General features: G+C 43.7%; 1 protein-coding gene across 1 annotated transcript in view; it reads right to left on the minus strand.

The window, feature by feature from the left end:
• Window positions 1-1,562: 1,562 nt before the first annotated feature.
• Window positions 1,563-26,783, minus strand: part of Rnf19b (ring finger protein 19B) — a 25,662-nt gene continuing 441 nt past the window's right edge. Inside the window, exons 2-10 of the mRNA XM_008829211.3 lie at window positions 26,467-26,778; window positions 14,513-14,718; window positions 12,752-12,896; window positions 10,124-10,286; window positions 9,322-9,436; window positions 6,848-6,988; window positions 5,319-5,526; window positions 3,099-3,230; window positions 1,563-2,380 (exon numbers count right to left, since the gene is read on the minus strand). Coding sequence (XP_008827433.2) covers window positions 1,909-2,380; window positions 3,099-3,230; window positions 5,319-5,526; window positions 6,848-6,988; window positions 9,322-9,436; window positions 10,124-10,286; window positions 12,752-12,896; window positions 14,513-14,718; window positions 26,467-26,778 — 1,894 coding nt within the window. The 3' untranslated portion in view covers window positions 1,563-1,908. The remainder of the gene's footprint in view (window positions 2,381-3,098; window positions 3,231-5,318; window positions 5,527-6,847; window positions 6,989-9,321; window positions 9,437-10,123; window positions 10,287-12,751; window positions 12,897-14,512; window positions 14,719-26,466; window positions 26,779-26,783) is intronic.

Genomic DNA, 26,783 nt, shown 5'->3' on the forward strand with positions numbered 1-26,783 from the left:
GTCAGCTGGTCCCAGGGAAAGATGCTTGTAGTTCTTCCCCTGGGCCCTGTGCTAAGGAGATGGAAAAATCTGGCACCAAAGCTCCTGAAGCATAGTCTGAAGATTGGGCAAGGTGGGGGCATCAGAGAGCAACGGACTCACAGCTACAAAGCCAATTACTGGTGGATCTGGAACTTTGTATCATGCCTCAGGAGCTCTTCACGTTTCCTATTTTCTTTTTTTTTTATATTTTATTTTTATGTCTATGAGTGTTATGCCTGCATGTATGTAAATTAGTGCACCCGTGTCGTGCATTGCCCACGGAGGACAGGAGAGGCCGTCGGATCCCCTGGAACTGGAGTTACCAACAGTTGTTAGCTACCATGTGGGTGCTGGGATTCGAACCCGGGTCTTCTTCAAGAAGTGTTCTTAACCGCTGAGCCAGCTCTCCAGCCCCATCCTATTTTCTTAAAAAAAAAATTTATTAGTTTTGTGTACGTGTATATTGCCTGCACCTGTGTTGTGCAATGCTCAAAGACAGAAGAGGCTGTTGAATCTCTTGGAACTGGAGTCATGGAGTAGTTAGCTGCCATGTGGATGCTGGGATTTGAACCTGGGCCTTCTACAAGAACAGTGTTCTTAACTACTGAACCTTCTCTCCAGGCCCCACTTTTTCTGTTCTTTGTATGAGCTTTCATTTGTAGGGATTATGTCATTATTATTATTATTATTATTACTATTATTTTGTGGTACTAGGTATTGAACACAGGGCCTCACACATACTAGGCAAGCACTCTCCCACTGACCTACCTACACCCCCAACCTAAGGATGTTATTCTTTACAGTGTTCAAGTTCCTGGTACTAACAGTTCAATCCTGATTTATAAGGTCAGGTAAACTAGATGTATAAGAAGATATTGGTGGCTTGCCTGTTTTCTCCTGCCATTACAGGCTTGATTTCTTAATCCCCCTTAAATTAGACCGGCAGAGCAGAGGAGTTTTTGGAGTAGGGAGCATGTACCTGAGAGCACAGCAAACACCTATGCTGTCTCCTAGAGATCATGCAGAATCAGAAAGTGTCTTCGAACAGTTCCTGGGGCTGGGATGCGGCTCAGGGGCAGAGCACCTGCACAGCATGCACAAGGTCCTGGGTTTGAGCTCCGATTGGGGGTGGGGTGGGGAGAAGAATACTCTGTTCCCTAACTTGAAACCCTGCAAGGTTCACCAAGACCTCACCACTGGGACTATCACCCCTTCCCCCCACTCTGAAGTGCAATGCTATCAGATACATAATGCAGGGTGAGGCTGTAACAGGAAAACTAGTTGCCTCTAGAGGGCAAGCCAAGTTCATTTCCACCTACTCCCTATCCAGCCAGGCATTCTTCAGTCTGGCTTTGCCTCCTGTCATGCTAGGAAAGTCGCTGGTTTACAGATGCCTCCACTGAAGTCAGAGCTGAATAGAATCCTTCCTCCCTGGGGTTAGGAAAACCTCAGGTCTAGGGACTGTTAAAGACAAGACTGTTGTTTCAGTCATACACTTGGCTCTGCAGGACTAGCCAAGCCAAGGAAACTGAGATGCGGTGAATTACAGCAGAAATCTTTATTAAAATGTGTCCGTCAATAATATGTTAGCATACATACAATATACACACATACATATGTACATTCTTTGACACATCTCACAGATCGCCAACATCAGTTTAACCAATAAATTAAAACTAAAAACAAGGGGGTAAGAGGAGGGAGTCTAGAGCAAAAAATTCGTTGTTTTATCTGGTAAGAAATTGCAAATTTCTTAGAACTTCCCTGGGGGAACCCTAACCAGAGAATCTTTGAAACAAAGTACATAAATTTCCCACCCTCCCCCAAAAAGATTCCAAAAGATGCAGTTACAGGTGTGCTTCTCAGAACAGGAGCGCTCATGCCACCTCATACTCTGGCTTCTGCACCTTCTGGCTTCACGACAGCCTGTCCCTCGGCTGGGGCAGAGAGGTTCCTATGGGCACTTGGGCTCGGTGCACCGTGGGCTCTGGGGGTGGAGGGGCAGGCTGCGGTGTGGGAGCGGGGGGAGCCGCACTCATCTGAGGTGATGTCTGGCACATCATCTGACTGTGTATCAGAACTCTCCAGGTCACTGCGGATGCTTTCGGGCTGGGCCAGGCTGACGTCCCAAGCTTTGCTGACCAGGCAGTCTTTCTGTTCACAGCTTTGGTGTTTGCAAGAGGGATCCTCTTCACCGCCTCCACCACCACCAACAGGGCCACCACCATTGCCCTCTTCTTCATTTTCTGCCATCTGGGCATGGACATGGAGCGAGTCCTCCGTGCTGCTTCCACTCACCAACTGATAGTGGCTTGGTTTGGCTTCAATGTCCACTTGAATTTCCATATTGTTGCACTCTCTGTGGAGACAAAATCCACCTTGCAGAGTCATGCATGGGTCATGTTATATCTGCTGGCAAAAGTAGTTTCTGGGTTCTGGCTTAAGTTGTTAAAGGAGATGGGTAGACAGAGGACTGGAGCTCACTCCCCCTCTTCCCACAGACACAAACTCACACATACTCGCCGCCCCCCACCCCCCCAGCAAACTTCTTTAAAACATCCCAAAACAAAAAGCTTCCAATTCAACCATGTGCCTCACACTATCTTACTCCAAGTATGAAGTGAAAAGATTTGCAGCTTTTTACTCTGTGCCACAATGAGACGCCATCATCCTTGCAGGAAGGAGCACCTCAATTGCATTGTGCTGGATACACTGCCCCAAATGAAAGAGAAACAGGCTATGGGAACCAGACCGAGCACAGGGCAGATGAACCCTAGACTCATAGTCATCAGTGACACCAATCTAGCTCTGTAAGTTCCACGTGAGTAACTGCATTGTTCTAACAGCGAGGAAAGAGAAGGTGGAAGAGGGGAAGAGAGAAAAGGGAGGGAGGGATTCTAACAAGAATCAAGAGATGCTCAACACTCCAGTACCACAAAACTTGCGCAGTGAATTCACCAGCACACCGCATCTCCCACTAGATGGCACACGGAGCCCTGACAAGAGGCATTGAGCTTCCAAGACCTAGTACCCAACATACAAAAAAGCCTGTCCTGGGCATCTGACTGTTCACATACCTGTCCTGTGGGTTGTAGGAACTGATTATGGAACCGGCCATAGCACGTGTGCTTGCGTTGTCACTAATTGCACCAAGACTGGCTGTGTCTTTGGGGAAAATTTCCTTTTGGACATCGGCTTGGACTTCTAACCTGTGTAAACAGGGGACGTTTAAGTTAATATGAGTCCTGAGTGTTCTGAGACAGTCCTGGCACACATCTCTTCCATTACTCTCTGAACTGTAATCATCTGTTGGATCATCTCCAATTGTTGAGCAGCTCAAATGCAGGCCCACACAGTTATCTACCTGTGAGACTGTCCCCTCCTTTCTACCCACTGGGCTCCCTCTGCAGCAGCCCTTAAATTCAAGTCAAACAACCTCCAGAGCAATGCCAATGTGGAAAAAGACCCAATCACCCTAACAGTTCTTAATTCTCAGCTCCCTCCTGCCAACAGGCTTTCATGGTCTTCCTGACCTGCAAGCTGCCTCCAGTTCCTTCTCTTGCATCTTTCCTCCGCCTGAAAAATTTATGCTCCTTAACAACAAAGGAAACACCATTCCTCCGTCTCTCCAGCTAAGTGCCTGCCTTCTATTCTACCCATTCACATTTCTCCCATTCCTCCCAGCTCCACAATGGGAGATCCAAATCTCATTCACACCTTATCCTTCCTACCCTGACACAGAACAACTCCAACACTCAGCAATCAGATTACCTCCAGGATGTAAGAATGAAGGACTTAGGGAGACAACCTCGTCCCTCCTCACACAGCAGCACTTTCCCAATGGTATGGCTTCTCACAGCTGAGAACTCATAACTATTTCCTTTCTGGAATCCAACACCATTTTGTTATATACTTCAGTATTTCCTCATAATGGGTTTCACAGTCAAACCCATCTGACTCATTCACTTCCTTTAAAAGAAAGGCTTTCACAGAACTGGAACAGCTGGACTGGCTAAGCTGCAGTTTCAGCAAGTCACTCTCCAATTATATCTGTTGGCTCATTTAAGGGGAGTTGGCTTGAAGAGCACAGCAGTGACTACTTGGACATGTGGGGGCAGGATCCCCTAACATGAGACACCAGTCACAAGATGCAGCCAGGACAGCGGCAGCCTTCATCCTGCTGCCTGCGTCTCTGCTCTGCCTCAGACACCCTTCAAGTATGTACTGAGGCCTAGGAAAATGAGGGCACCGTAAGGGAAAGCGCACTCAGTATGACCTGGGTTCCAGCTTCAGCATGGCCACAGGATCACCCAGTGAGTGGGCAGAGTTTTTCTAAGTCTACCAGGCCACCTACATACTGGGGCTACACCAGCATCACCTGGGGAGCCTTTTCTAAACATAGACCACCCTTAGGTCATACTCCAGGAGATTCTAGGTTATTAATTCTGGAAATGCACTCCTAAAATCTATTTTTAAGAAGTTCCCAGGTGAATGATAGACACCAAGGTGAAGGATCCAGTCCACTTGCCATCTGCCACTTGAATTCTTTTTATAGCCAAAAGGCCATCTGCTCTCACTTTAAACTTTCAGGGACAAATAGCTCAGGAAGTAGTTTCTTTTCTTTGGGCTTTTCTATATACCTTTCCCTACATTCTCTAAACTGCACTAAAATCAGTATAGGCTTCTTTTTACCCAGTCATTCTAATCTTCTTTTTGTGTGATTCCCAGAAGACTCATCCTTTACTCAGATGAAGGCTCTCCAGATCTCCATTAGGGTGCTCTCCACCAAAGACAATGAACTGCTTCTCCTCCAGTGTTAAGTAAGCTTCTTTGAACATATATTATGGTATGGTATGACCAAGCAAATGACCAAGCAAAGCACAATCTTTTTATTCACGAAGATTTACATATTCTCTACACAAATTCATAGAATTGATCCTCTTAATCTACTCACTGGGAACAGGAAGGTGATAAAGAGCATAGTACCAGAAAGCCAGGATGTTACAGCATAAATGCTGTTCAGCTGAAAAACCATGACAAGCCTAATAGAGAGCGCCTTCTGCTCACCCACTTCCTGGAGCAGGCTGCTTTATGGAGCCAAGGGAAGATCTTAAGTCAACATTATTCTTTATAAGGAAGCTGCCATGATACAGTGAAAAGAACTGTAAACTTTGCAGGAAAAAAGTATCATTGATGATTAAATCAAAGTGAAATGACATGTGGGGACACTCCTGGTACAGAGAAATGGCTCATTATATCGCTTATCATTCCAACTTGGTCAGAAACTGTCTGCTTACCTGCTGTATTTTCCCTTGCCACTGGAGAGAATGCCACCACTCAATGTACCCCCTGAAAGGGCTACGAAGCTGGCTGTTTCACTATAAGGACCTTGCACAACACTGAGGCCATCTGTAGGGCTCCCACTGGTGCTTAACACACTAGTCAGGCCTTCGATGCTGCTTTCCCCAATGCTGGGATTCTTAAGGGCTCGCCAGGCGTCTGCCACTGTGGGTGGAATCAAACATCTCCATTTGAGATGGTGCAGCATCAAAACAATCTAGTAAGCATTTTCATGCAATGATCCTTCAGAGTGGAGAATTTTCCTATTGAAAAGTACCATGTATTCACTTAACAAATAGCTACTATGTGCTGCCACTGTGTAACAGATTTAAAAATTTTTTTTTAAATTTTTTTGGTCTTTTTGAGGCAGGGTCTCCTGTAGCCCCAGCTGGCCTGGAACTCACTATGTAGACCAGGCTGGCCTTGAACTCAGAAATTGGCCTGCCTCCCGAATGCTGGGACTAAGGGCGTGCACCACCATGCCCAGCCGTGTATCAGATTTTTAATATCAATATTTAATCCTCCCAATAGATAGTTATTAGTAACCCTTATTTTAGATGAGGAAATAAGAATTTAAAACTAAACAACTTGTCCAAAGTCTTTTTAAGTCACAAATTGTAACTCCAAGTCCACTATTATTTCCTTTATACTGCAGCTGCTTTTTATTATAATGAACCCCACCCCCACTATTTTAATGAATTATTTATTTAGAGACAGCTTCTCATTCTATACTCCTGGCTGTCCTGGAACTTGGTATGTAGCCCAGACTAGCCTTGAACTCATGGCTTTGAACCTCAGTATCCCAAATGCTAAGATTACAGGTGTGAGCCACCATATGTGCCCCCCATTCCTTTCTCCAGGTTGCCTGTAGCCCAGACTGGCGTTGAACTACTGTTCTTCCTGGCTTAACCTCCCTAGTGCTGAGATTTGCAACCATTCAAAGTATACCTAGTTCATGTATAGGAAGCTTAAAAAACCTCTGGAATCTCTGTGCCTCAGGTTACTGGAGATGGTGAAGTGGAAACAATATTCAAGCAGGAGTCAGAAGACCTGCTCTAGTTCCACAGAAGCTCTTGATGCTGAAATCAAAGCTTCAAGAAGTTCCTATTGAAACGGGGATAATAACAGCTCTGCCCTCCCTCTTCAGAGCTGTTGTAAAAACCAAGCAAGATAATAACTGTGATGAGTCCTCTGAACATTCTAAAGTGTTGTGCAGATGTAAGGCTTTATTGTCATGACTACCACTAGCAGACTTGGAGCTACTCAGAATCCTACTAGTTTGTACCTGCCACACAGAGCCAAGTACCAGAGGAATTAACCTAATAATTCTGGAACAAAGAAATGAAAGGCTAAAAATACTTTATCCTCTACAAAGCTCATTATTGAAAGTAATCCAATGACAATCTCTTTTTAAAATGTGTTGAATTTTACTGATTTTTATCTTGTGTCCCATAAATTCAAATAGAAATACAATTTCTTCCTTCACCTGTGATTGGACCATCATCTTCATCAAACTCAATTTTCACTCCCTTTCCATTGGCTGTGCTAACTCCGCAGCCACCTCCACGACAAAGAGAAATGGGTACAACCCCATAAACATATGCCAGCATAATGGGGACACCAATACCTGGGGGAAGAGACAGACACATGTCAGCAGGTCAACAGGCTGCAACTGCCCTGAATTCTTCTTCCCAGACTGGGTAGGGGCAAACCACTGCATAAAGGCCCAAAGACAAAGTAGTGTCTCAAAAGGGCTGCCTGCTCCAACAGCATAAGACCAGGCAGAGTCAGAAAGGTCTGCATTAGACTCGGCTCCAGTGTACTGGCTATCTGACCACGGAGTTCTCCAGGGATAACGAGGATCTGTGTAGCACCCAACAGAGAATGCACATTGCTTCTACACCACCCCATCACTGCTGAAGTGTTGACCCATTAGCCAATCAAGAATCAAACACTAAAGCTGGGTGTGGTGGTACACACCTTTAATCCCAGGAGGCAGAGGCAGGCGGCTCTGAGTTCAAGGCCAGCTTGGTCTACATAGTGACTTCCAGGCCAGCTGAGGCTAAAAAAGACCAAAAAAATATTATATGGATTTTCCAACTTAAATATTCTTAACTAAAGATCCAAATTTAGCATCTACTTATGCGAGAACATTCAACATTGTCACGAGCCGGGACTCTGTCCAGCAGAGTCCAGGAAAAACGACACAGACACCAAGGTGAGGTTCAAGCTTCTGTTTCCTTCCTTCCTTTATTCTCTCTTATTCTTTCTCATATTCTCTTCACTATCTCACCCACTATGATGCTGTCTCTTGTAGTTCTCCTATATCTCTCCCTTCATTCTCTCTATAGGGTCTCAAAAAGACCGAAAAAAAAAAAGAATCAAACACTAAATGAATGATGGGGGTGGGAGTATATCTCCCAGACTATTAATTCCACAGTTGCCCTGCTGTGAGGCAGAGAAGTTCAGTTGTTAGGAGCACACACTCTGAGGTAAGGCAGCCTTGATTCATGTCTCAAGGAAGTAACTGGAATAATTACTGCACTTTCTGGCTATAATTGTTGTTCCTGTGGCAACTGTGAAGGCCGAATAGATTTATAAGAGTGAAGCACTCAATCACAGGATGAAACTCATAAAATGTCACTTACATATCATTTTATTTCTTGTTTCGTTTTTGTTTTTTTGAGGCAGGGTCTCATCTGTAGCCCAGGCTGGTCCTGAACTTGCTATGTTGCTGAGGCTGGCCTTGATCCGCCTAGGGGCCTCCACCTCTTTTGTGTTGGGATTACAGGAATGCGCTACCATACCAGGCTAAAATTTTTCTAAAACGAACTCTCGTATCTCCAAAATATTGTGAGACATTAATCGAAAATAAGTGATTTTATTTTGTGAGTCCTATGGCAAACAGAAGAAAAAGATGGAAAGTGAGAAGCTAGTGTTTAATTTTTTAATACTTTATTATTTTTATTTTATGTGTATGAGTGTACTGCCTGCATATGTGTTAAGTGCACCAGTGTCATGCAATGCCTGCAGGGGTCAGAAGAGGGCATTGGATCCCCTGGATCTGGTGTTGCGGACAGTTGTTAGATGCAGTGTGGTTGCTGGGAACTGAACCTGGGTTCCTCTTCAAGAACAGCCAGTGTTCTTAACTGCTGAGCCATCTCTCTAGCCCCTTAATTTTTTTTCTTTTAATTCAATCTTTTCTGTGTGTTAGACTGAGTTTTAGGCACTAGTCTAAGACACACTCTAATAATTTAGTGCAGCTGAAAAAATCATCATAGTAACAGTGTCTATTAATAGTTAATTACCAGGCTTGGGGAGCTAGTTCAGTTGGTACAGTGCTTGTCTTACAAGAGAAGAGGACCTGACTTCAATGCTCAGAACCCATGTAAAAAGCCAGGGGTGGTATATTCTTTTTTCGTTATTAAATTTTTATTTTATGTGTATGAGTGTATTGCCTACATGTATGTGAGTGCACCCATGTTGTGCAATGCTGCAGAGATCAGAAGAGGGCTTCGGATTCCCCCTGGAACTGGAGTTAGAGATGGTTCATAGCCACCATGTGGGTGCTGGAAATCGAACCCGTGTCCTCTACAAGAACAGTCAGTGCTCTTAACTGCTGAGCCATCTCTCCAGCCCCAGTGGTATATTCTTATAATCCAGCACTGGGGAAGCAGTAGACCCTTGGGGCTCAATGACCTGAGTCAGCCTAGGCAACTTAGCAAGCTCCTGGCCCACGAGAGACTCTGCCCTATCTCATAAATCAAGGTGGATGGCTCTTGAGGAATGACACCCAAAGTTCACCTCTGACTGCCCCCACACCCACCCTCCACACCTCCCACCCCCCATTCATACACAGAAAGGTGGAGCTGGCATAAAATGTAGGTGTCTCCATGATAAGCATCTGGCCAGCTAAATGGCTGTGATGAGCTAATAGAGCTACAGGCTAGACTAGCTTACCAACGCTAACAGCAGCAATCACTGGGGACGCAATGACTGACAAGGTCACTCCTCCTGTGATGGCCAAATTCCTCTTGTGTTTGGAGGTTTTCCTCCCCTCATACCGGCTGTGAATCTAAGAATAAGAAGAAAATCCAGGTCAGCAGGTCAGGACATCAGCGTTTTGCCAGGGGAAAAAGAGGACAGATATTCACTTGCCAGTTATTTTTATTAAAATGTACCCTTTACCAGGGTTGGAGAGACGGCTCAGTGGTTAAGAGCACTGGCTGCTCTTACAGAGGACCTCAGTTCAATTCCCAGCACCCACATGGCAACTAACAACCATCCATAATATATTTCCAGGGGATCTGACATTTTCTTCTGACATCCATGGGCACTGCACAACATGGGTGCACTTGCACACATGCAGGCAATACACTCATACACATAAAATAAAAACAATAAATATTTTTTTAAATGTATCCTTTACCCAAAGAGAGATCTTTCTCACATTTTAACCTAACCCAGACCTGGAAAATATAAACATATAGGAAAAGTTAATCCAAAAAAAGACAAAATAGCTAAAAGGAATGAAGCTAAGCATTTCACCTCAAGTCAGTGAGACAAGCCAGGCCCAGGATGTTAATAAGAACTTTCAGATCTCATGGGGGTTTATAAAAATCCACTTAAGAAATTAAAGTTATTTTTATCTATGAACCAGCTGGTTTTCAGGCAGCTCTGAAATATAAGCTCCTTCCCTTTTCCTTCAAACCGTTGCCAACAAAGCTAAAGCTGGTACAGGCACAGAACAGGCATGTCTTACCTTCCTTCCAACGTAAACAGGAATGCCGATGACCATGGCAGGAATGGCAATGCCAGCAATGAGTGAAATACCCACTGGCGCACCAATCAGTGTGCCCAACTGCCAAAGAATTTTCTTCTTACGGCTCCATGGCTTCTTGCCCCAGAATGTGCAGCCAGAGGGGCTAAGAGGAAACATGAAAAGTGAATGTCAATATTACAAACACAGCTATTGTCACCAGAGGGCCTGATAAGAACACCAACCATCTTTTCAATAGGAGTAACTAACTGAGCTACAGGAGGTAACGACATGTGACACAAGACAGAGCAAAGGACAAGGCTACACTTAATTAATTTTTTGTCTTTTTGAGACAGGGTCTCCCTGTAGCCCCGGTTGTCCTAGAACTCACTATATAGACCAGGCTGGCTTCAAACTCACAAAGTTCCACCTGCCTCTGCCTCCCAAGTGCTAGGATTAAAGGTGTGCACCATCATGCCTGGCTTAGAGCTTTTTTTTTAAAGGCAGTCCTCCAGAATTGAAATTTTTTCTCTGTTGAATCATGTCTTCCCTGAAACACTACCTATAGCTTTCTACCAACACTGATCCTGTTTCCTTGACTGACACTAGTTGAAATCCTGCATAGCTTGTGCCCTTGACACCTTACCCAAATGCTTTGTGTCCTATAGCTCATGAATTTGCTAGTTGTGTAGTTTCTTAGCAATGCCCCACCACACCTAACATATGACACCACGTTTTTGATGAGAGTAGAGAGAGCTCATCGAATTTTCTGTTCTTGATAGAGTATAGAGAGCTTGTTACTCTGAGTTTGATGCTTGACCCATTTCTGATAAGAGTATAGAGAAAGCTCATCCCGTTCCATCTTACCCCTTCTTTATCTGACCCTTGGCCCTCAGTCCCTCAGTGCTATCTCCTCTACTTGATAAGATTAGCAATATTAAAAGTAGGAATCAGGGCTGGAGAGAGCTGACTGGTTGCTCTTGCAGAGGACCCAGGTTCGATTCCCAGCACCCACATGGTGGCTACAAACCGCCCTTAACTCCAGTTCCAGGGGAATCTGAAGCCCTCTTCTGACTTCCGCAGCACTGCACGACACAGGTGCACTCACATACATGCAGGCAATACACTCATATACATAAAATAAAAATAATAAAATATTTAAAAGTAGGAATCAGGGTTGGAGAGATGGCTCAGTGGTTAAAGGCATTTGCTAGTCTTGCAAAGGACCCAGGTTTGGTTCCCAGCACCCACATGGCAGTTAACAACTGTCCATAACTCTTGTTCAGGGGATCCAACACCCTCCCATGGCCTCCTTGGTGTGCAAGTGGTGTGCTTATATACATGTAGGCAAAACACTCATATACATAAAATAAACAAAATATTTATTTCATATACATAAGATAAAAATAAATAAATCAAAGAAAAAATTTTAAAGAACAAAATAGCTGGGTGGTACATGCCTTTAATCCCAGCGCTCAGGAGGCAGGCAGATCTCTGTGAGTTCGAGGCCAGCCTGGTCTACATAGTGAGTTACAGGCCAGCTAGGGCTACTGGGAGACAGTCTCAAAAAAAAAAGTAGGAGTCATGTCTCATCCAACCCTGTCCCTAGTCAATGACTGTTAGGCGTAGGACTCAAATGTTCACTATATTGGAAATGAGGTGCTATACAATTGTCAGTGTTCACTCCTTTAGAACAATAATTTAATATCCACTCAATTCTTTGGAAACTTGCTACACTCAAGAGACATAGCTTAATAAGATTAGATATATATAGGAAGTACCAGGAAGTAATGACACTTATAATGAAAGGGATAAAGAGATGTCATTGAAGAAAGTGGCAGAAGACAGGCAGGCATAATAGACAAAATGGGATTTAAGCTGCTCTTGAAGGACAGGTAACAACTCTGCAAGTTGGGCCTGGTGGTACATGCCTATGACTAGCATGTGGAGGCTGAATTAGCAGGATGCTGAGTTTAAGACCAGCCTGTATTAAACAAGGAATTCCTGTTTCAAAAACTAAATAAAAATCAAAAGAAAACAAGAAATCAAAAAACAAAAAAATAGGGCTAGAGAAATGGCTCACTGGGTAAAGGAGCTTGCTACCAATCCTGATGACCCAAGGTCAATCCCCAGAACCCACAATGAAGGTGAGAAGTGACTCCCACAAGTTGTTCTCTGACCTTTGCATGTGTGCTGTGATGTATACACACACATGCACACATAAAGACACAAAAAAATAAGTTTTTAAAAAAGAAAAACCAACCAACCAACTCATCGAGAACTAAAGAAGTCTAGCAAGATAAAAAGGGGATAGCACGAGACTTCTGAGGCCAGAAAGTAGTATGGACAGCATGGCAGCAAGACCAGATCACCCGGAAACCAGTGTGACTAGAAGAGTGGAGTAAGACCAGATTGTGCAAAGCTTTAAAAGCCATGTGGGGGGCTGGTGGGGGTTAGAGGGTGGTGTGGTAGTAAGAAATGAAGGCAATGATGGCAGTCGCTGGAGATTGCTGAACTGGAACTTTTTATAGCTTTCTTATTTTGTGAATGAGAAGTCAGCTGTAGTTTTTTAAACTCCGTCTCTGTAAGAGAACAAGACTATAAGAGCAATGAACACATTTCCCATCTTACCTGAGGTAATGCAAGTCTGAGATCTCTTTCATACAAAGCCAACAGAATTCACAGCCACACACTGCACAGGTCATGTGATTACAGCTCCCATCATTCATCTTGATAATATAAGCACTGCATCGTGGGCATGGCTTGATGTCATCTGCTGGGTGGTGAAGAAAGGATGGGGAGAAAAATATCCCCAGTTAAATCTAGTCAGACTACCTTATTCCTAAGAGTAAATGTGAGAAATGAGGATGAGACAGTCAGACTGACTGAGGACTCCAAATTGTACAACACTCTACTGAAGACTTGCTATGTCTAGACCTCAGGAGTTTTCTTTTTTATTGTTTTATTTATTTACTTACTTATTTACTTACCTGTCAGAGATTTGCCTGCTTCTGCCTCCAGAGTGCTGGGATTAAAGGGGTGTGCCACCACACCTGGCCTATTGCTTTATTTTTAAGACATGGTATCCTGCTAGGTAGAGGCAGGCAGATCTCTATGAGCCTTGTCTACATAGTGAGTTCCAGGTCAGCTGGGGCTGCAGGGAAACCCTGTCTCAAAAAGACTAAAAAATAAAAAGACATGGTATCCTATACCCCAGGCTGTGCAACTAAGGATGATCTTGAATTTATGATCCCTCTGCCTCTACTTCCCTAGTGTTGGGATTAAAAGGAATATGCCATCATGCCTGATTTATGTGGTTGGAGGATCAAATGTAGAGCTTAGTGCATTTGAGTATTCTACCAACTGAGCTGCATCCCCAGCCATACCTCAGGAATTTTCATAAAATGGATCCTGTTTCATACTAAGTTGTCCATCTCAATAACTGACATCTTACACAGCATTTTGAGTCACACTCTGGGCAAGGAGACTTCCCTAGAGAGAATAATGGTTCCAAGGGAAATAAATTTCCATTGGCCAATGGGCTGACAGATTAAAGTCAGGCTATGATAGCAAAAAGAGTCCAAAGCCTAGTCAGCTCTGAGTTTTGATAATGGTTCCTTAGGGAACTAATTTTTTTGCTGTTACACAATCTACAATCCCTTCCCATGATATTTTCAAATTCAAAAATCTAAAACCAACTGGGTATGCTATGTGGCATACACCTAGTAATTTTCATAGCAATTTACAAGCTATCCTATCAAAATGACAATTTAGGAGAATATGCTGTGTCAGGAAAAAGTGAATGGCAAAATTTCTCTCCTAATTTCTCCCAAATGACACCCGTAAAACAAAGTACATTTATAAGAGGCAATAAATCCCTTGACATTTTGGAAATAGGTTAACTCTGATCAATCAAGGTGGAAAGTGACTGTATGATATTCTTCCTTTTCAGGTTAATCATTAATGTACACTAGTATTATTTTCTTTCCTTAAATCTGTACCCTACTTCTAAAAGCAATGACATACTTAAAGCTAGAAGACAAGCAGGACAGTTTTACCTCTAATTAAATGCTTCTCTGCCCCTTCTGAAAAGACTAAAGAGTCCTCCAAGGGAAACAAACACTAAGATAGTAACCTGAGATTTCCATGTTGTTGTACTCCAGTTTTGCATGGCTGGTCAGCAAGAAGCTACACATCAGATACAGTATCAGAAGTCCACCCTGGCCAGCTGGTGGCATCTACCTGTAGCCCCAGCTACACATAAGAAGCAAATGGTATCTTCCGCTCTGTGATCTCAAGACACATGGGTTCTATAGTAAGATAACCTTTCTAGCTTTGGACTCACATTCTAGATACCAAATAAAGGGACAAGGAGATAATACCAACTCATACCTGGTCCAGATTCTTGTCCATAACTGAGACCTGAAGTATGCTTGGTCCGAACTCGTAAAGTCTGTGCCCTCTGCTGCCGGGCCATATCGCAGGTCTGATTTGGATGCCATATTTGCTTGCAGTGGTAGCAGAACTCAGTCTGGCAGCCTTCCCTCTCGCAGGTTAGCTTTGGACAGCTGGCACAGCCATAGGCAATAACAGCATAGCTGGGTAAGGAAACAGGAAGACTCATGAGTAAGGTAAGAATGAGCTAACAAAGACATTATTCACCAAAGCTTATCGTGTTCGGCAGCAGCACACATGATGCAAAGACCACACGCCACACAGACACACATACCACACACACACCACATATGTACCCCCCACATACACACCACACACAAGCTTGACTAACTGAAACTTCCATGTGAGAAAATAGTTTACTTCCTGGAAAAAAGAGGGAAATAACTCAGCCTGAACTCCTAGCATTTATTCAATCAGTTTAAGCTGTGTTAGGTGCAGTTTGCCACAGCCAGCTTCATAAATAACAGGGCACAAAACAATTTCCTTTCGATGGTTTGCTATATTTAGAAAGATTAGAATTTGTTTACATAAAAGAGCAAGAACAGCTGTAAAACAAAGGGCTATAGCAAAAACTAAAGCAAGCACACCTTTTCATTTTAAGACCTATAATAGAGCTGGTCTGACCATAGCTTGAGGTCTGCACAGACTGAGGCTCATCTTCTCCTATTGAAAACTTCTTTTTTTCTCAGACAGGGTCTCCCTGTAGCCCTAGTTGGCTTGGAACTCACTATGTAGACCAGGCTGGCCTCCATCTCACAGAGATCCTCCTGCTCTGCCTCCCGAAAGCTGGGTTTAATTAAAGGTTTGCACCACCACACATGGTTGAAAACACATTTTTAGCTTTCTTATTTTTTAAAGATTTATTTTTACTTTTAATTACATGTATGTGCACGTGGGTATGTGCATGTGAGTACAGTGCCCATGGAAGCCAGAATAGGGTGTCAAGATTCCTTGGAGCTGGAGTTACAGGTGGTTGTGAGCCACCCAATGTGGGTGCTGGAAATGGAACCCAAGTCCTCTGCAAGAACAGCCAGTTCTCTTACCTGATGAGCCATCTCTCTGGCCCCCTAAATTTTTTTATCTATTTATTTTTACTTTACATGTATGAGTGTTTTGCCTGAATGTCTGTAAGGGCAACTACATCATGCAGTGCCTGTGGAGGCCAGAAGAGAGACTTAGAGCTCCTGGAACTATAGTTATAGGTGGTTGTTAGTTGCTATGTACGTAACCCACCTGTGGGAACTGAACTCAGGTCTTCTGCAAGAGCAGCCAGTGCTCTTAACCATCTCTTCAGCTATCCCCACTTCTTTTTCTTTGACAGTCTCCCTAGTCCCAGCCTGCCTGGAACTCACTATATGGACCAGGCTGGCCTTGATCTTGGAGATCCTCCTGCCACTGCCTCCCTAGGGCTGGGATTAAAGGCAGGTGCTACCAGCTGGGCATCCTACTTCTTTCTTGACAGCTTTGAAAGCCTAAAACACTACCCACCTCTTACTAACACAGCATAAAGTCCTACCTTCCTTTCTCTCTGCTAACAGTTAAAGATACACCTGTCAGGGGCTGGAGAGATAGCTCAGTGGTTAAGAACACTGGCTGTTCTTGCAGAAGACCCAAGTTCAAATCCCAGCACCCACATGGCAACTGACAACTATCCGAAACTCCAGTTCCAGGGGATCTGACAGCCTCTCCTGTCTTCCGTGGGCATTGCATGACACAGGTGCACTTACCTACATGCTGGCAATATATGCATATACATAAAATAAAGATAATAGTAAAAAAATTTTAAAAAAAGATGCACCTGTCAGAATTTATCCACACTAGAATGAAACATTTCTTGTAATTCCTGTTCATTTGCCAAGAATTAGTTTCCCATAAACAATCTAATATACTTATGATTAGCCTTTCTGATTAATTCTAAATAGTGTGAAGTAATTTTGAGATTGCCCTAACAAGCGGGCGCTTGTTTAAAATAAAATGAAGGGGCTGGAGAGATGGCTCAGCAGTTAAGAGCACAGGCTGCTCTTCCAGAGGACCCGAGTTTGGTTCCTATCACCCACATAGCAGCTAACAACCACCTGTAACTCCAGTTCCAGGGGAATCAATGCCTCTGTGGGCATCGCATGACACAGGAGCACTTACATACATGCAGGCAATACACTCATATACATAATATAAAATAATCAAAAAAATTAAAAGTAAAATAAAATCAAAGGGCTGGGGGTGTAGCTCAGCAGTAGAGCACTTGCTTAGCATGTACAAGGCCTTGAGTTCAATGCCTTGAATTGAAAAATAAGTTAATTAAAAATTTAAAATTGCCAGGCATGGTGGCGCACACCTTCTGTCCCAGCACTCAGGAGGCAGAGGCAGGCAGATCTCTGTGAGTTCGAGGACAGCCTGGTCTCCATAGTGAGTTCCAGGACAGCTGGGGCTGCAGGGAGACCCTGTCTCAAAAAGACAAAAAAATAAATTAAAAAAATAAATAAGTAAAAGTAATTTAGCAGGGAGACAGCAGAAGGCAATCTCTGTGAGTTCCAGGCTAGCCAGGGCTACACATACCAAGACCCTGTCTCAAAGATACAAAAACAAAACAAAACAAAAAATCAACAACAGAAACAAAAAAGTAGTTTGAAGAAACAAATGGCAAGTTGTGAAAGTTTACCACAAATTTTTAAACACATCAACGACTGCAGGTTTCGATGCTGCCGTCTACGCTGTGCTACCCCCAAGGCTACACTCTTTTCCAATACCCAGAGACCTCAAACAACTGATGAAAAGGGCTAGAAAGGTTTTCTTGGATTCAGTCTACAGTCTGCTTGTTTACTCGATTGTACACTAGATGTTCTTAATAGCAGTTTAAGTTCTCAGGTTGATTTGAAAATGATGTTGCAGATATGATGGCAATATATCTCCTATGTCACAGAACAGGCTTTGTTAACATTCTCAGAAAGAACAAAGCAAGACTAGGTCAATGTGGGAATGCAAATGATTCACATCCTGTAGTTCTGAGCAAATTTACCTCAGCTAGCTGCAAAATAGTTACCAAACAATGTGTCTAAGAAGAATCTGACTTGTGCTGGGCGTGGTGGCGCACACCTTTAATCCCAGCACTTGGGAGGCAGAGGCAAGCAGATTTCTGTGAGTTTGAGGCCAGCCTGGTCTGCTTAGCAAGTTCCAGGCCAGCTGGGGCTACAGGGAGACCCTGTCTCAAAAAAAAGTAAAAAGTAAAAAGAACCTGACTTGCTTGCTATTTTGTGTTAAATCCAAAAGGCATAAATGGACCTCTGAAAAACAGTAAGTTCTGAAGATACAAATTAAACAGACTACCACCAAGGAGGCCTTAAGTGCTTCACAGTCCATTCCTACTTCATGGTGTAAGTACTTATTACTATTCTTGTTTATCTTATTTTTTTCTTTTTGGTGGGGGAAGAGTGCTGGTAATTGAACCCCAGGGCCTCGTAAGCTCATATTCCACCACTGAACCACAGCCCCTAGCCCCAAGATTATGTTTTTAATCTAAAAAAAATTAACACAGTTCCCATCAGTATTCTGGGTCATTTCATTCCTCCACTGCCAAACCTGGAGACAGGGACTGCTTTGTTCTCTGCTTGTTCCTTGTCTGTGATAACCAGGGTATAAAAGCATCTGATGCATTCAAACTTCGGATTACCGTTTTTCTTTATTTTGACAGATATGGCATCCTTTCCTTGGTTGTAAGCAGTCCTTGACTTTTAACTTTTCAAGGCATGGCAACGAAGCATTGCAGGCAAAGGGCACAGACTGGCACAGCAAACATCAGGAAACCAATTTTAGGAGTGGAATTTGGGTCCAAAGAAGTCCAAATACTGGCACATTCCTAGCAGTCTATTACTATGACACAGAGTTACTCAGGGCACAAGACTTGGAATTACTGTTTTGGGGCACCCAACCTGCATGGTGTGAAGATATTTAAAGTCGACAAACCTTGCTTCTGTCCCTATGATGGAGGCAGATGTGCTGCCTCAAGTATAGGAAACACTGTGGGGGGGGAGGGAGAGAGGGAGAGGGAGAGGGAGAGAGAGGGAGAGAGAGAGAGAGGAGAGAGAGAGAGAGAAAGAGAGAGAGGAAGAGAGAGAAAGAGAGAGAAGTTATTTCATACATAAAATCATCTTTCTAACCCCTCCCCCTTTGGCACCCTCTCATAGGTCTCCCACTGGAGTTCATACATTCTGTCATTTGTGTTAAGCCTGTCATGTAAAGTTAGTGTCCCCAGATGTCCGTCAGTACAAGTTCATTCACTGAGGTCTAGTCAGCCTATCTAGAGTCCCTCCCTTTAAGAAGATCAGCTCTTCCTCACCCAACAGTAATCAGCTGCCAATAATTCTTTAAGATTGGGGCCTGCTGTTCATTTCCACAGTTCTGTGCTGGGTTTTTGTCTGCTTAAGTTCGCATGGGTCTTGTGCATGCTGGTACCACTGCTGTAGGTTTATATGAGAAGGATCCCAGGCACCTGTAGGACTGTTTCCATGTGGTCACGCACCTCCTCCCTGGCTCTTACAATCTTTCTGCCCCCTCTTCTGCAATGGTCCCTGAGCCCTGGATGGGTGGATATTGATACAGGAGTCCTGTCCAAGGACTCATACTCTGTAGACTCTTATTCTCTGCATTTTAGTCATTTGTGGCCTTTGGTGGTGCTGGTCCTCTGTTGCATGAAGAACTTCATTGATGAAGAGTTGAAAGATGCATCTCTTCTATGTTCCACGAGTGGTAGGCATAGAGGCTGCATCCTAGATGTGCCACTTAGACTTGGGCAGTTCACAGACAATCATAGTGTGTGACCAGTTGTGGAACTCTGTGATTATCTCTGTCCCTTGAAAAAGGAGTTTCTTTGATGGGTGGTGACTGGGATACTTGTATAGCTAAACATATTCTAAAACTCCACTTAAAAACTTGCGTTGAAAAGTATGGCCTATTTTGCTCTGTACTTTCTGGCCTTTGCCTTCTCTATTCTTTCTGCCAAGTAGTCTTTTCCTTTCTTCTTCCTGGTAAACACTCATTTAAGAACCAGCTCAGATGTTACCTTCTCTGTAACATCTACTTGACCTCTCCAAGTTGCCCATTTATGCCAGTGCAGGTGTACCAGCACAGCACATTATAGTCACTGTTTATATGCTTGCCTCTCCAGCCATGCTGGACTCATGCTCAGCATACCTGTGGTGAGCACATGGCAAAGACTCTCTTTTGCCTGGTTCTTTCTTTGGCTTTCCCCTGGGCATTCTAGCTCTTCTGGCCATGACTAGCTACCTTTTCAACTTAGCATGTGTGTTTGGCTTATTATAGATTATGTGCTATATAATTTAATCTTATGATTGTATATAAATCCATCTTAGGTAATCCCCTAATTTCTGGAAAGGAAACTTCCCTGGCCATGCTGCTCCTTCTCTTCTCCGTCCACACTGCTGGCCTCTCTCCTACTCTGCAGCTTTGCTTAACCAAGCATTCGGGTTTGCTAAAGCTAACAGCAGAGTCTAGGAAACTACATGCTGCCTCAAATACAGGTTCATACAACTTTAAACTTTCCTAAATCATCACAGTGTGACAGGCTACCTTAATTTCAGCCCTAGAAAAAACATTCCATTAGTATAAATGTAATTATGCTTCAATAGACTCCAGTGGTTCAAACGTGTTCCTATATTACATCTGTACTTCCAGTCCTCAAGTCATGTAACTAACAAGGTTATTCATCTACAAATGGACCCTGATGATGTTTTGTTTGTTCATCTTTTCAAGACAGGGACTCCCTGTAGCCTCAGCTGGTCTGAAACTCCATACCTGGATTAGGCTGGCCTCAATCTCACAGAGATCCTTCTACCTCTGCCTCCCGAGTGCTGGGATCAAAGGCATGCACCACCATGCTTGGATAGTGCCTTATATTTTGAGACCTCCACACACTGCTCATAGTATCAGGGCTTAAAATGCTTGATCTACTTCTTTGTCTGCTAGGTATGCATTTCTACACATATTCTCAAAGGTCCTGATCAAATATACCTCCCTCTGTGAGGTGTTTCTTGATAGTACTGTTAGTTATTTCACTTGAGTTTTCCTTAGTATTTATCCCATTACATTTACAATTTCTTTTTTTTAATTTAATTTATTATTTTTATTTTTTTTTTTATGCATATGAGTGTGGACCTGCACCAGAATTCAAGCCAACACAGCCTTAGCCATCTGAGGACCTGGCTGGGATGTGAAATTTTGTTGTCTATTTTACTCAGTCCTCGGTCTCTCAGAGATTCTGAAAGAATTTAAAGTAGGCAATAGAACGCCCAAGAGGAAAACATGACAGTGATATCATGCATGCATTTCTGAAAGGGTATGCTTAGGCAGAGACTCAAAAGGGTAACAGATAAACTGTACCGCCTATCAGCTATGAAGCATTATGCCCCACACTTAAACTCTGAACTGGCTTCTCCTTTTTTAAAAAAATATTATTTTATGCTGGGCGTGGTGGCACATGCCTTTAATCCCAGCATTTGAGAGGCAGAGGCAGGCGGATCTCTGTGAATTCAGAATTTAAGGTCAGCCTGGTCTACATAGTGAATTCCAGGACAGCTGGGGCTACAGGGAGACCCTGTCTCAAAAATATATATATGTATATATATATTTTTTTTTTAAATTTATTATTTTTATTTTATTGTATGAGTGTATTGCCTGAGTGTGAGTGCACCCGTGTCATGCAGTGCCGCAGAGGGCAGAAGGGGGTGTTGGATTCCCCTGGAACTGGAGTTAAGTATGGTTCATAGCCGCTATGTGGATGTTGGGAATCAAACCCAGGTTGCAAGAGCAGTCAGTGCTCTTAACCGCTGAGCCATGACTCCAGCCCCTGGTTTCTCCTTTTAAAGTACATTTATCACCATCTATCTACCTGTGTGAGACTAAAAGTGAAATTACTGTATCATTCAGACAATACTTTGAAGATTCACTGTGAAAGACTACAAAAATGCCAGTTATCTGTATTTTAAGCTAATTTTATCTCACTTGAAAGTGTATTTTAAAGATTACACTTGCTGAGAGCTGGAGATGGAGAGATGGCTTAGCAGTAAGAGCACGTACTACTCTTGCAGAGAACTGGAGTTTGGTTCCCAGTATCCATGTCAGGCAGCCTGTAATTCCAGCTCCAGAGGATCCAATCCTCTGCAGGCATCTGCAACACATATGCACATATTCACATACACAAAATTAAGATAATAAAAATAAATTCTTTAAAAGATTACACTTGTTGGGGGCTACAGAGATGGCTCAGTGTTTAAGAGCACTGGCTGCTCTTGCAGAGGACCTGGGGCTCGGTTTCCAGAACCCAATGGTGGCTAACAACCACCCATAACTCCAATTTCAGGGGATCTGACATCCTCAGGTATTGCATAACAAGGGTGCACTTACACACATGCAGGCCATACAGTCATACACACAAAATAAAAAATAATAAATAAAATATTTTAAAAAATGAATCTCTTCATTTATAATGCTCTCATTACCTTAGTCATGGTAAAAAATGATCCAGGGGTTAGAGATATGGTTTAGTGGTTAAGAGCACTGACTGCTCTTGCAGAGGACATGGGTTCGATTCCTAGCACCCACATGGCATCTGTAACCCCAGTTCCAGGGGATCCAACTCCTTCTTCTGACCTCCACGGGCATTGCACGACATGGGTGCACTTACACACATTCAGGCCATACATTCATACATAAAATAAAAATAATATAAAATATTTTTCAAGAATATGATCATCCTAACTCTGTAAGATCACTTACATGACCCCTTGCCCCGACATGCATACAAGGGAAGACTTGGTAAATTTGGCTGTTAAGAACAGTCTGTGGGCAGTAAACATGGTCAGGTGTAGGAAGAGATAACTGGGGCTCTGGGCCTCTTCTCTAATGCTTACTCAAGATTTTACCAGATCCAGAAGAACAGTTTAATTAAAAAGAAAACAAAAATCCAGGCATCGTAGTGCCCAAATGTAATCCCAGCATTGGGGAAGTTGAGATAGGAAGATTGGGAGTTTGAAATCTGTTTGGGCTAAGTAGCAAGACCCTGCCTAAAAGACCAAACCAAGACTAAGAATTAGTTTGGTAGGCAGAGTGTTTACTTAGCATGCACAAAGCCCTAGGTTCAACCTCTAGTACTGTATAAACTGGGTTAGTGGCACATGGCTGTAATCCCAGCATTCCATAGGTAGAGGCAGGAGGATCAGGTGTTCAAGACCATCCTCTACTACACTGTAAGTTCTAGGTCAGCTTGGAATACTGTGTCTCAAAGAACAAAGCAAAATAAAGGGCTTAAGGGCTAGCTCAGTGGGTAAAATTCTTGCCACATAAGCACAAGGAACTGGGTTCAATCCCCAGAATCCATGCCAAAAAAAATCCCAGAGTGTAGCTAGGCATGTTGGTGCACCCCTTTAATTCCAACATTTGGGAGGCAAAAGTCAGCCTGGTCTACATAGCAAGTTCTAGGTCAGTTGGGGCTACAGGGAGACAAAAATAAATAAATAAATAAATAAATAAATAAATAAATAAATAAATATCTGGAAGTGGTGGCCCTAGAGAGACAAGAGACAGGCTGATACCTAGGGTTCCATGGTCAGCCTAGTCTACTTGGTGAGCTCTAGGACAGTGAGATACCCTGTGTCAAAACAAGTTGGAGTGATGGCTTAGTGGTTAAGAGCATCAGCTGTTCTTGCAGAGGACCTGGGTTTGGTTAACTACAGTTCCAGGGGATCTGATGTCCTATTCTAGCATCTGCAGGCATTGCATGTACATGGTGCACTTATACACATACAAGTAAAACACTCATACATAAAAATAGAAATAAATAAATTAAAACAAACAACAACAAACAATACCTGACGAATGGCAAAACCTTAAGTTGACTTCTGGTCTACACACGCATGAGTGCACACACACACACACATACACACACACACAGACCAAATCAAAAGAAAACAGCTCACAGTTTTCAAGTAAATGAGGATATGCGTTACAAAAGCGAACCAGGAATTACGTAAGTCCGATTATTTCAAATAGTACCAAAGTCATACATCTTTGTGAAATATGGTTCAACAAAAGAAAAGGCCATCTTCCTTCTTTGTCCCTGCTCTACACATCTCCTCAACCTCCCTTCCACATACACACATACACACACATATGCACACTGTTTCTCACAGTTATACATGTGGTGAGGATTTTCTATATTTGTTTTATGTGTTTGTATGCCCATATACAAACATAGCATATGTATGTAATCCAATTGTTTGGCAATCTTATGAAGTTCTATTTTCTCTATTTGAAAATGTACACAGGACCAGGAATCTGATTTGGGATGTTCCCACAGATGCAAGTGAGAAGAATACATGCCCACTCATGGTCAGTAAGCACTATGCGCAAGCACACATGCATGTATATACCATGAACACCACACATACACACATACACACACACACACACACACACACACACACACAGACCAAATCAAAAGAAAACAGGGAGCTACAACATATAGTAAGACCATAGAAGCTATTTTTCTCCTGGCATTAAAAAGAGGGCAAAAGTACTAGCCACAGGTACCTCAATCATTTGGGAAGTAACTGAATTTTTAAAGTGACTCTGTGTTTACTTAACTACGTTCAACTGAGTATTTCAAAACACTTTACAAACATTAACTAATTAAGCCTCTTAAGTCAGGAATGGATTAGGCCTATGTCAGATAAGAAAAATAAGTAGGTAAGGGGCTCTTAACAGCAGAAATGAGAAAGGAGCTAGTTGTCCTTGGCTCTCAGACTGTTGTTCAGAGGCCACACTTCCTGAGCATGCCCAAACACCAGCATTCCCAACCACCGGGGCTGTGATGAAAAGCCAGTGAGTCTTGGAAGAGAGGATGAATTGAAAGAGTATTGGCTTTGGGATTAAGACCAGTGTTCCAAAGCTGCTTTCATCATCTACTAGTTTGTTATATGACCCTGAACAAAGCATTCAAATTCTTTAAATTTCAATTTTCTCATCTGTATCAAACTAATCTCATGTTGTTGTGAAGACCAAATTATGTATGCCTGGTACACAGGTACTCTGATGCCAGCCTGCATTCTTTCCCGGAACTTTGCTTTCTTTGAAGAAAGATACACAGAAAGAGAAACAAGTACACATATAATTGTTGCAATTATTGTGATTAAAATAATAGGATCTAGATGAAACTATCCCAAACTATCTTAGATAAATTAAGAAAATGGCCTAATTCTTTAATAACTTTCAAATCAGTAATGATTTAAAGTTGCCACCAAACTTTTCAAATTAATTTCTGTTCATTTTTATTGGTGGGCAAAGATAGAGACTGACTTCAGAGAAATAAAAAACAAACAGGAGCTTTCCCAGAATGAGGATAAGGGAAGTCACATTTCACTATTAAAATTCAAGTAAACTATTAACTCCTATTTCTTTCTTTCTTTTTTTGAAACTCCTATTTCTAAAAAGGAGTTAACATACTCTTCTGCAATGAACCATGCAATATTTTCTTAAGTTAATTTTTTGGGGGTTCAGAAAATAGATCAACAGTATCAGCACTTGAATATTATATAAATGAACCTCCCAAAGTCAATTAAGACCACCAGACACAAGCACATCCTTCCAAGAACATACGAAGTGCTTCCTGGTACTCTAATAAAACAGAAAGTGAAAGTCATCTACCATAAACTGGTTACCTTTGACCACAACACTCAAGTAATTTAGAAACTCCAACTCAGTGAGGGTACAGTGCACCCCCCTCTCAAGAAGCCTGGCACTCCTTGGCACCCCACACACCTCCTTTGGTAAAGGCATCATGGAAATCTCAAAACAACCTGACACAAACTACAACGAAAAGCTCTTAAATCGTTTGAAGCAAGGGGATCACACAGCTTTTTATTGCGTTTATTCTTGGTATCGCAGGGAGTCCCTAGCATCTTCTGCCCCAGACACATGACACAATAATTTATCTGTCCAAGGTCACAGAAAAGGTGATGGCAGTTTGACTCCCAATCACTTCGGTGAGCCCCCTTCTTGGCTGCATGCGGCCATACATAGGACAGAATGACAGTGATAATCAGGTTTTTTAAGGAAGGGAGTGGACAGTCTCCACTGAATGCTTCAAATGGGCAAATCAGGTATTCTGGCTCTGCAGACAGAGCTTTTTAACTCACTGACCTGCGAAATCAACTATACAGTGCATTAAAAAGACTGTCGTCAATATCTCAAGATCAAAAGGGCTGATCAACACAATTTCTCCTACCAAATCAACCTCTGGCGTTCTTCGTCTCAGTAACCCAGTATTTTCTGGACAAAGAATGAATCTGTCCACCACTCAGCCTACCCTCGGGTACCAACCACAAGGCGCCTCCCAGTAGCTTGGCACAAACACACAGTGCCCAGGGTGTCTCTAGAGCGCTGCAGCCCTCTCTCAGCATCTCAACTTTCAACAGCGGTTGTCAGGAAGAACACGCCCTAGGCGACGCTAAGTGTGCCCCTAGCCACAGGGACACACCCCTCGGAAGGCTGCGCAGTCAGTACGACCCTCTCATTCCCTCCTATGCTCTGTATCCCCGCGCCCCGCGCCTCTCCGTCCACCCGAAACCCCTGCTCCTCCGGGTCTTCGTACTTGACGGACAGTTCCCGTCCGCTCTCACAGCGCTCAGCCTCCACCCCAAGCTCCTAGGCAGGGGTAGGGTCGCCTGGACTGCTGCGATGGCCGGCTACACGTGTCCACCCCGCCGCAAGGGCCTCCCGCGGGCAGTCCTGCCCTCCTTCCTCCGGGAGACCCCCGGCCCGCAGCCCCGCCACGCCCCTCGGCCGCAGCCCAGCACCCCCGGCAGCCACGCCCCCGCGCTCACCCGCAGTCCGGGGCCGGGCACCAGCGGCAGTCGGGGTCCGAGGCCAGGTACCGGCGCAGCATGAACTCCTCGTACTTGTGCATGAGCGGCGGGTCAGCGAGCAGCAGGCGGATGTCGTGCGGGTTGAGCCGCTCGCTGCACTCGGGGCAGCTGATGGGCACCCGGCTCTCGCTGATCTCCAGTCGCAGGTAGTGGCGGAGGCAGTCGCGGCACGAGCGGTGCGGGCAGCTCAGCAGGCGCGGGGCCCGATCGGGCGGCAGCCGCACCAGGCACAGCGGGCACTCCACCTCCTCCGCGCCGGCGCCGCCGCCCTCCGC

The sequence above is a fragment of the Nannospalax galili genome, unplaced genomic scaffold (genome assembly GCF_000622305.1).
Source record: "Nannospalax galili isolate Female #2095 unplaced genomic scaffold, S.galili_v1.0 scaffold473, whole genome shotgun sequence".
NCBI classification, from domain to species: domain Eukaryota; kingdom Metazoa; phylum Chordata; class Mammalia; order Rodentia; family Spalacidae; genus Nannospalax; species Nannospalax galili.